Source organism: Phoenix dactylifera, chromosome 8 (genome assembly GCF_051530095.1).
Source record: "Phoenix dactylifera cultivar Ajwa chromosome 8, Ajwa_hap1_PhDact_Kaust_v1.1, whole genome shotgun sequence".
NCBI classification, from domain to species: domain Eukaryota; kingdom Viridiplantae; phylum Streptophyta; class Magnoliopsida; order Arecales; family Arecaceae; genus Phoenix; species Phoenix dactylifera.
In genome coordinates, this window is record NC_143197.1 from 33,805,311 (window position 1) to 33,816,287 (window position 10,977).

The window sequence follows — 10,977 nt, forward strand, 5'->3', positions numbered from 1 at the left end:
GACCGGATGCCCCTAGCCTGGACACGGGGTCTAGAAGTGCTACTGGTCGGCTGGCTGCTTTGGTGGTGCCAGGTGTGACGTACTCACACGGAGGTCTCGGGTCGGGGCCCAGAGGGGTAACCGAGCCGAGGTCACGGGTGGGGAGGGTATGAGTAATATATGGCTGGGGTCTGGTGAGCTGGGCCTATACCAAACGGCCATTCTGCCCGAATCGAACATAGTCCTGGCGGGAGCGGGGCCCGGTTGGGGTTGCTACGCGGGGTGGGCTTGTCCTTCCCCCCCTACTCCCATTTTTTTCATCAAAAAAAAAAAAAAAAAAAAAAGAAGATAATCACAAGCGCGCGCGCAACCAGACACATGTTTATACATGTATGTAGACATTTATAAAACAAGAAAATGCATTTATTTGAAAAAGATGTGTGATATTACTGATTGCTCCATCATGATGGAAAGTGTGATCATAATCTAGTCCAAAATTGAAAATAACTTAACATAATTAATATTATTACTAAAATGAATGGATGGATGAAGGCTCTTAATTAACAATGTTATTGTGGACTACCCGACATAAGTCGAAGCGTGACATTATGGATAGCTTCGCCATTGGCAAGAATATAGGACTATCAATTGTTTTGTCATGGGCGAAAAATATGGCACTATCAATTAGCTTGTTATGGGTGAGAAATGTGATTGTGGCTAATACAAAGTCAAAAAAATAAATAATTTATGGAGTACTCTTGGGATACTTATGGAATCTACGAAATGATCGTAAACCGATGGCAATGAACTATTATTGTGAGAAATTATCATGCGACCGAGTCGTTAGCTCATGCCATTTCTTCTTCTTTTTCTTTTTTTTGTTTTTTTTGTTTTCGTCCGAGCCACAAAATGCTTAGTGCTGAAGCTTGAAATTTGCTAATGAGAGGTGGAGAAGATTTAGAACATTTCGGATACGATCGGATGTTGGGCCTTGTGATTATATTTTCCAAAGAGAAATAGTGGATGATTTTGTTTCATTCTTGAAAATGGCGATTAAAATCGTTGGCATTTTGATCATTCGGTAGGTCTGGCATATTTTATAGGATTATATCCTATGTAATGTGCGGCTGCATCGCGCGCCAGCCGGTTTTGAGGCATGATAGGATAGATCTATAGTAGTGCGTGTTTACCATCCCAGTCACACATTGATATGCACCATTTCATGGATGCCTCGTTCCAGGATGATCGGATGCACCTCAAGCACATCCAGGGCGATCAGATGCACCTCAAGCACATTTTTAAAATCAGAAGGATGGCCAAGTAGTTCGTATCTGGCACGTCGAGCCTTCGTCCATCTATTTCTATGCTTCTCACATCTTCAGGGAAGGGAGCATGCAAGCGGATTTTCATGCAAACCTCTCTCGCCTTGCTAGTCCTGATTTTTATGACGTATCCTCTAGACCCTCGTTAACTTTTCCTTTTTCTTGAGGGCTCAACTCGCTGCTATAAAAAAAAGAAAAAAAAAGTCTGCATCAAGAAAAGAATAAGCTTCATAAGAATTCAAAAGCAGAAAAAAAAAGAAGAAGCTATCTGTCGTCACTTGGCACTCACATGGTACCAAGACCCAGATGCGGCGTTCTCATGGCACCAAATGATTCATCCAAATCCCCATTGCACACTTATTCAAAATAGAGTAATTTTTCACTTCTAGAAAAAGAAATGAGGTAGAGCTGCCTTGCACAGCATAACTCAATCCAAAATTGAATGTAATTATGTTCAAGATTTTTCTTTTTCTTTTTCTTTCTTTCTTGCTTTTTTTAATCGTGAGAACACAAGTCATATTCTGCACTGGAGCTCTTGAAGGAAACGTTTTTCTTTGAGAGAAAAATGTTTCTGCACAGCCAACCGACCAGCTCTAGAGATTCTTTAAAACAGAATGCGAGCAATATTTTTCTCAGGCATCTACGTCTTTTGATATTCTAAAATACATGACAGAGAGCAATTAGCACGAAATACTAATGAAATTCATGAATGTGGGCGTGCATTACTTTTGCATGAGCAACTCAGTTCAGCATGGAGAAGTCTAATTAGGATCCATCAAATATCCCTGCTTAAAAAGTACGATGGGAACATGCTAGCCTAATCCAGCTTAGAGGTAAATGAGGGCTTGGCTGGTATTCTTTATAGCATTCCATTTCCGTAGGATCTAACATCTTAAGCACACCTAAGTAAACGGGGTATTCTAGTCCCATTGTATTTCCCTGTGAAAAGTCCACTCAGAAGGGTTGATGGTGGATATTCCATCAGAAGTTACCAGATCATATGGTGAATCCTCTCCAAACTCGGTTGGCAGGGACTTCCAATGTAAAGAAGGCTCCCACTCAGCTTCTTTGAGGACCTTTAGTATCTCTTCCGCTACTATCCTGCTCCCTGCAGAGGACAAGTGAATCCCATCACTGGGATGGAGTTTTTGTCAGTACAAAATCTTGAGATAGACATTGTTCATCCACAATGCACATAATTAATCATAAGCCATAAACCAACCAACACCCCCCCACCCCCACCCCAAAAAGAAGAAGAGAGAGAGAGAGAGATGAAACAAGCAAATTTCTTGGATCAAAACATCATTGCAGATACGTATGGATTATCAGATAAGCAAAGCAAATGGATCAGCTATAGAAAACAATCAGTACGTTCTAAGGAGCAAATGAAAGTATTAGCAAGATCTTATAAAAAAAACAATGTAGTGACATGAGACAGAAAACAACTAATAATGCCAATTTGTCATAGTAAACAAGAAATGCATGACATAAAAACAAAAAAACTGTCTAGATTTTCTTTTCTTTTTCTTTTCATTTTGGTAAGAAAGGGTGAGCCTTGGTGACACACTAAAGTTGCAACATTGTGACCTACAGGTCATGGGTTTGAAATATGAAAACAGCCTCTATGCACGTGATGATGATAAGGCTGTGTACACCCTTTCCAGACCTTGCAATGGCAGGAGCCTAGTGGACTAGGTCATCCTATTAATTTGGTAAGAAAGGGTCCAGACCTTTTTCAGTAAGTTGAGCAGAGACTAATAACAAGCCATAATGAAGCAGACTCACGTAAAGCAAATATTAGCCCAGTCATCCTGCTTCTGTATTGCAGTCCAAAGATCAATAGCCTTCACATCCATATCGTTGCACAGTTTTATACAAGCTTCTGAGTATCTTTGGCAGGTTTCGTTTGTTCGCACTATCTCACTTAGAGCGGCACTGAATTGGAGCACAGACTGAGTTAACTTAAAAACAAGAACAGCAAGTACCCTTAAAAACAAGAGCAACAAATACAATAAATGTGCAAGCATTGTAGCACCTTGTTGACTGACGAAGCAGTTCCTCATTGATCGGAGGACAAGTGAGGAAAATAATGCGTGTCTTTTCAGATAGGCTCTGAATACAGAGTAGTTTGTCATGTCAACAAATTCTGCAAAAATTATGTTTCAATAATTTTAGACTAAGAGTCACCTTAAGATGATCTGCAATCCTACTCATGTTTTCGGTGTATTCTGGAAGTGGCACATGAGGACCTAGGCCAGATGGGTGAGGTCCAATTGAGTCATTGCCACCAAAGTAAACTATTATCAATGAAGGTTGCACAGCTGCATCCTAAGACAAAATAAACAGATATGATGTAACTTAGCCAATATGATATGAAGGGAAAAAGTAAAATAATATTATTATGTAAGTAACCCATTTAACTCTTAAAATTATAAAGTTGTATTTGCATCACTTCAATTGTTTTTCTGTTTTAAAAACCCAAAACAGAAATTTTCTTTCTATTTTTTTCTAAATTTTTTAAGCCTAAACATGCATATCAGAGCTGATTGTTTTTAACAGGATAAACATAAATCTATGAATAAGCAGCAAGTGGTGGTGGTGCGGCAATAGTGGTGGAGGTGGTGGTGGCAAAATAAAACCAGATTCTCAAAAAAAAAAGTGGGACAAGAGAAAAGAGGTCGAACATGGTTGTGAGATGATATTGATCTGGTGGTTAGGTAGTTAAAGTAAAGGCTGAGAAGAAGCTAGCTAATGCAATGCTCCACCTAATGGTTATATGACTCTAGACTATGATATATCAAATTATTGGACAAAAGAGGTTAAATGGCAGATATAAGAGGCTGAAGATCAACCAAGTTCACCAGAATGTCATGGATGCTCTGAAAATTGTGCTAGAATAAAGACTGAAAGCTGATTCTGAAACCTTTTCATATCACAAAAACCTGCTGCGACCTCCAGACCACTTGAAAACCAATTAAAAGAGGACCTGGGGTGACACCTGACTTACAAGTCCAGTGTCTACAATGGCTGACTAGTTTTTATAAACTGAAACCACAATAGGTTTTTACAAATGTGATGTATATTGGACTAGTCAGCCTTGATTTAGTTTAGACATTCGATTTGCAGTTTTCCTATTCATTTGTTCAGCTTAATTTTTGATAAGTCAAGAACACATACGGCTGAGATTAAAAGATCTCAAAGTCAATAGTTAGATGGGCTGCCGAGGAATCATCACTTAAATTATTAAGTTGCATCAGATCGAAAAGAATTAATTCGCCGGGTGATTAGTATGGGATTACTTTTCACGGTTACTTAGCATGAACAGTAATCAGGGCTGGCGAGCGATAGGGAAAATGGGAAGATGGGTTGCAGGGTTTTATATGAAGGGATTCTATGCTATGTATTTTGGCTGAGTTTTGGAGATTAGAGATAAAAGGAGGTTTCTTCCTTTTCTTTTCCAAAGGTCACCAGTCGGTGTTGTCTTTCTATTCTCTTCTCCTCCATCTCCTTGCTCTCCTTCTATTTGTTATGTTTCGCATTCTTCTCTTTCTCTTTACATCCTCTTTTATTCAGTTTCTACAATGAAAATTGTTGTTGCGATTTATTTTTTCAGTATACCAAGTTCCAATCTGCTGGAGCTAGAATTCTGTTTGCCTATAGATCTCTGTTTGATCTTTTACTTCAACTATGTTTTATCCACTAAAATTCTCTGGACAGTACCTCAAGATCTTTTTCAAATCCTAATAAGACCCTCTAAAGGGCCTTCAAACAATCAATTGTGCAGTCCAAACCGTAGGGCTAAATCAACAAATACCTGAATCATTATTGAAATTTCGATGTATTTTCTTTTCTTATAAATTTTATGTTTTAAATTTTCTACTACTTTGGGTATTATTTAATTATTTTATTTATGGTGTCACTGGCGACTAGGTTGATTTACAGTTAAACTGTGGTTAAATAGTTGACCTATGACTAGCCAACTAACACGGGCGAGTCCAAGATAACGATTTCAGACAATTGCTAGAGGCATCATTAAACAAGAAAGCTTGCTAATAGATGATACTAAAGCTGACAACAAATGGAAGGGAAAGGCTTGATAATTATTTTTTTTTCTTTTTTTTACATCCACAAAAGATTATGATTTGTGAAAATAAAGATCGGTATAGAAGCATGAGTTATATCCACATGTCGATGGAAGTAAATAGGTGTCACGCATTATCTACGCTAGCATGTGGAAATGCACATGGTTTCTTTAAGAAGGAGATTTGGATGATTACGGCTCTGTGAATCAAGAAGTTTCATATTGGATTTGATATATATTCTCCCCTTTTTGTTTACTTACTTTTCAGAAGGACTCTTAAATGGAAGAATGGGCACGGAGATCTCAAATGGATGAGGAGATTAACATAACTAGAGAAATCTTGAGAATAAGAAGGAATGACGCTGCAGGTCTTTTTTTAATTCGAATTTCGAGCATTATATTATCTTTCACTATAATACTTGGATAGGGCGGTAAAAGAGAGAGAGGTTGAGGGCTTCATGGGCCATGAACAGATGGCTCGATAGTTTGCATTATAAAGCAAAGATATGGGTGTAACTTATAGGTTCTAATGCTTTAGTAGATAGACAAGCAGGAGCCAATAATGATGCAAGTACATGTGCATGGATACCATACAATTTGCATGCCATTTTCAAAATATTAAATGGCCAAATTTGGAAATGTTATTAAGATGAAAGTTTCAGGTCTCTTTCTCTTCTTTCAACAAGCCCAAGAACATTAGAATTAGAGTTATGGTTGGAAAGTTATAAGTATGTTAACAGGCAGGTGTCTTTTGACCTTTCAAATTTTCTAAGAGAATTTGGTTTTAGCTTTGTTGTCTTTTATTGTGTGAGTTACCCATATCAAGGTGACTCTTGACCTTTTATTTTCTTTTGTCTTTTCATGTTATCCATGACTTGCCTATAAATAGTCATGAATTGTAATGAGGAGGCATCCAAGCTTTGAATGAAAGTTATCTCCCTTCTCTGCAAAGAATTTGTTTCTTGTCTTTTCTCCCACTTCCATTGGATTGTCGATCTAAGCGGTATCAAATAAACTCGACTTTTCAAGACCTGAATAAAATATTGGCATTTTTCACTCAAGTAAACCAATGTATGTGATCGATACTTTTTCTATGTCACTACTAGAGGTAGCCAAGATAAACGTGAACTGCATAAAGTGAACCAATTCTCTGACAGAAGGCCTTCCACATTTACAATAAATTTTGCATGCAACCAGCTCACTACTTGGAAAGACATATAAGCATTCTAAAATGAGCTATAATAGCTCCAACCACTTGCACAATAGCCTAAAAGAGTAGTCCTTTAAGCATATTATGTGAAACACCTATCTAAGTTATTCAATGATTTGATGTTCAAATAAATCATAATTTATACCTTCGGGAAGATTTTGTCAACCACTTGTAGAGCACGTCTTGAGTTCCAACCAGTATACCCTCGCAGCAAAATATCGGCCTATTCCAAAACACAGAAAAAAGAATAAAAGTTGCCACGTGATAATAGAAGTTGTACTGAAATTCAAATGCTAACTAAATATGTTAACCTAGATGCTTCATGGACCTAGGTTTCCTATGCTAGATATAAGGTCAAAAAATTGTGCAGGGAAAACTTTAGGCAATCATTTACTTTTTGGTGTTGCTGTTCACTCTAACTATATGAAGCATCTTCTAATGCCCACCCCCATCATATGGGTTAAGCGAAAAGTTCCTTAGATTTTCTAGGTTCCAAATTTTGAACAGCAAACCCTCTGTTTGAAAAGTAAGATAGTCTTATATTTCTCGAGGAGGAAAAGAACTCATGTATTTGGACTTAAAACCACAGGTCAGTAAATCTGTGATGCAGCAAAGAGTTTAAGTGCATGTAAGGCCTTAAGCAACGGTGCATTAACCTCGCTCCCATCTTTACTTAATCATTTCTTGTTTAATTCCTTCATGGGCTCTTAACCAACAAATTTAAATAGCGTTACTGTAAATGTTCATTAAATTGTTCCTGCTGATATCTGAGAGAAAACTTATCTCGGATTTACCAGTTAACACACACAAAAAAAAAGGATAGATGGTGAAGACTTATCTAATGATAGGGCCAGGGGCCAGATCAAGTAGAGAAGCACATCTAAGGTTGTATCCAGCGCATCTTTAGAGAATAGGCAGAAACTCATAAGATAGTTACATGGTCCGGAAGGTAATATGACTTAAGTAATTGTGCAATAAAGATGACCAAGACCTATAAAATGAGCATGATATATACATAAAGATCTCAGAAAAACCTCTCAATCTCTCTCTCTCTCTCTCGGTGTCTCCCCCTCTTTCTTTTGAAAGTTCCTGATACACCACCTATCCTTTTTTCTGTTTTTCCCCTTCTTCATTTCCTTGCCTTCAAGCCCTAGCACTTCTGATGGGTTCATCATCCTCTTCACTTGCAATGGGCCTTGAGAAGGATCACAAGTCATAGCTTGGGAGCTCGTAGGACAACCTAATGCATCTCTCTCTTTCTCTCTCTGGGGGGAGGGCGGGCGGGATGGAAGATCCCTTGTTTGAGGACAATATCTTAAAAACCCTAAACCAAAACCAAGTTCTTCTGATTCTCTTCCATGATGTTACCAGTAAATGAACTGACCTAAGATTTATTCAAACACCATCTCCCAAGCTTGTGTCTTCTGGACAAAAGAGTAATCTTGACAACAATATACTTAATTAGGTACAGGGTCACTATACTGTGCATATTTTCCATTCACTAAAGCATGCCTTTCTGACAAGGAGAATGAAGCCTCTCCCACTTAATCAGACAAATTCACCAAGAAACAAGATCAGAATAACATTTGTCGCAGCATTACTAGAATATATGAATTATCAGAAGATCTGTCCAACAAAATTACATGTTAAAAACATGGTAAGAAAATACTGAAAATTCAAGATGGTTGACACTAAGCATACTGATGCATAAATTCAATCGAAGTGACATGGCATGTATAAAAGGGTCTAAATGGCTGCTAGATGAAGGAGATAACATCCGCCTAGGAAGAAGTTTGCTTTGTACATTGGATTAAAGTGAGAGGCTGTCGTTAAAGGACCATAAGCTCCCAAATTTAAGAAGCAAGATAAGGTAAAAAAGGAATAAGAAAGTGAAGGTAACCTCAAAGAACCGACCTAAGCAGGTAAAGATGTGCAAACATGGACCCCAACTTCTCTAGTATGAAGAATTATCTAAATGGGCTCAAAGCCTAAATTCATTTATATGTTGCAGTTTGCTAGATTTTGTGGAATGCATTTGAATTTATACTACTATAACCAACATGGAGAAGAGGCACAGAGTCAGCCAACGAACCATGGATCGATAAGTTGTCGAATAGAGCACCAAGGCCCTCACCAAGAAGATGAAGAACAGGTCGAAAGAAGCACAATAATGTGGATCGAGATGAAAGTTAGCAACTGCAGAGTTAAATTTGACATGTTTACCAGTAGATTGGAAGATATGCATTGGAGTTGATGTCTGCACTAAGTAGTCACTGTCTTCTTTTTAAAATGCTACTTCAAGAAGCACTGCAATTGAATGCCATTGCTTCAGGTGACAATTTTTAAAGTACTTCTCTCAAGAAATTGGATCAAAGTGTGCAAATCTGTGCAATATTGCTTAATCGAGGCTTCTTTCTTACTCAACAAGACTTCAAATAGTAATTCAACCAAATGCTGCAAAGCAACAAATTAACTCGACTTAATCAATTTTTTTTTTGTGTGCGTATGGTGTTTCTTTTCTTTTCTTTTATTTTTTGAGGGGTGGGGGGGTGAAGGATGAAGAAATTTTCCTACGAGACCAAAGCAAAACTAACCATTTCACAGCTAACCATTATATTAAAATGTCTACATAATGAAGACCCTATGTGAAGTCTGAAAGAAGTTCATGATCTGAAAGTCCAAAATAGAAAAGCATCCTGACAGAACAAGAAAAGAAAAACAGTGTACACCCGAAGATGAAAAATGTAACCATTAAAAAAGAAACAAGCAACTCAACCTTAGGAAGTTTGGGCGCGTTAGTAACAACAGGGAGTGCCCTTCCAGCAATTTGCAATATTCCATTTTCATAAATGAAAAGAAAACCACATAAGATGTGGTACCGTAGAAAGCATGGCCGTCAACACTAGAGAGATAAACATTCCATACACCAAGAAATGAAAGCTGGGTAAGCATATTTGCAATTGTATGATTTTAGGCAGATGCACACAAAATTGTTGCTTATACATTTCTACTAATAAAGCAGATGATCCCGGCACTGCTATGAATTCTGCAGTGCAGATTCAGATCTGCGTGTGGCATAGTGTCCGAGGCATGATGGCTCGAAGGGGAGGAACAGAAAGTAGTTGTTCCATCAAGAACAGGATAACTAGTGAGAAATGGGTAGAACCTAGTAAGGATTTTTATTTTTGAAGGCCAGCGTATCTATATTATCTCTACTCGTGGAAAGCTTCATGCTTGAATGCACTAGTCTAGCTTGGGTTCAACTTGGGTCGCTTGGTTCTCTAGGTTCCTGTCCAGATGTTTCCTCTCCATCTCTAGTGTAGGTCAAAGTGAGGGCAGTTTCTGGTTAAGGAAAGTCATCTCCTCAGTTCCAACTTTCTACGTGACATTTCATACCATTGCTTTGTGAAAAGGTTTTGCATTCATCTAGATAGGGAATTAGTTGGTTGTTTGGACTGGGGGGTGGAGAGGGAGGAGGCTGCGTACCTTGCGGGCGTATACGTCGGCGAGGATAGCTCCCCATCCCCCGTTGCTAAAGCTGTACTGGACGATGGAGGAGCCAAAAAGAACGAACACCGGTCGCAATGGCCCGACCATCCCTCCTCCTCGATACTCCTTTCTCCTCCTCTTTCTAACCTCTTTTATCTACTCTCCCTGTGCGCGCGCGCGCGCGCGTGTGAATGTACATAATGAATGATCTCAACCGTGTGAATGTACATAATGAATGATCTCAACCGTGCGAATGTACATAATGAATGATGTCAACCGGGTGAATGTATATAATGAATGATCTCAGGTTGAGGTTGGTGGCGAGTAAACCACAGCAGCAGCCGCAGTAAAGATGCTGTCTTTGATGACAGAGGGATTTCCAACCACTAAGGAGGCGCCTAAGGAAGGAGATCTTTGATGGCCTCAGCTCTGGACAGATTACCAACCACCCAGGTGGGGTTTGACTCATTCCCAACGGATGGCGACGAACGGGTGTGCTTTTACTCTCTCTTCTCCCTCGCCTGCAAGTTAGCAGCATACACCACCCTCCTCTGATTGCTAATAAATGGCCTGCCCTCTCCTCTCCCTCTCGGTCGGGTGTCGGAACGGTGGGTGTCATCAATTTAACAATCCCAGCGAACAACAGCCTTTACGGTCCAACGGTCCCCATCTCTCATTGAAGGAAGAAGCACGCCGCCAGAGAAGATATAATGATGATGGCAATAAAAACAAGCAGGCCTCCCTGATCCTAGCCAGGCAGCCATGCGCGCATTTGCTGTTGGCATAGGAGTCTGTCAACCTCCTCATACCGAGTCGCCGTCTAACCTGGCCTCCATGTTTACGGTCTGTCGGTCGGCATAGTCCAGAGCACGTCTTTTCCGGCGGCAACCGGTGTC

At 39.3% G+C, this 10,977-nt stretch overlaps 1 protein-coding gene across 3 annotated transcripts; it reads right to left on the reverse strand.

The window, feature by feature from the left end:
* Positions 1 to 386: 386 nt before the first annotated feature.
* Positions 387 to 10,330, reverse strand: LOC103704017 (GDSL esterase/lipase WDL1-like). 3 transcript variants are annotated; one of them, XM_008787131.6, is made up of 7 exons: positions 10,079 to 10,330; positions 6,738 to 6,815; positions 3,489 to 3,629; positions 3,337 to 3,413; positions 3,087 to 3,236; positions 2,294 to 2,435; positions 387 to 1,479 (listed from the first exon to the last, which is right to left on the reverse strand). In XM_008787131.6, exons 1-7 carry the CDS (start codon positions 10,187 to 10,189, stop codon positions 1,447 to 1,449), a joined length of 732 nt encoding a protein of 243 aa, XP_008785353.1. In that variant the 5' UTR covers positions 10,190 to 10,330; the 3' UTR covers positions 387 to 1,446. The 3 variants fall into 3 exon arrangements, with proteins under 3 accessions (XP_008785353.1, XP_008785352.1, XP_008785351.1); XM_008787130.6 differs by having other exon boundaries at positions 387 to 1,482; XM_008787129.6 differs by lacking the exon at positions 387 to 1,479 and having other exon boundaries at positions 2,004 to 2,435.
* Positions 10,331 to 10,977: the final 647 nt, after the last annotated feature.

Excerpts from the sequence above, each read along its gene's own strand:
- LOC103704017 (XM_008787129.6), bottom strand. The coding sequence starts at position 10,189 with ATGGTCGGGCCATTGCGACCGGTGTTCGTTCTTTTTGGCTCCTCCATC. Across the intron at positions 3,237-3,336 it reads CTGCTTCGTCAGTCAACAAG|TGCCGCTCTAAGTGAGATAG; the intron begins GTGCTACAATGC and ends GCTCCAATTCAG. Across the intron at positions 2,436-3,086 it reads TGGGCTAATATTTGCTTTAC|TGATGGGATTCACTTGTCCT; the intron begins GTGAGTCTGCTT and ends ACTCCATCCCAG.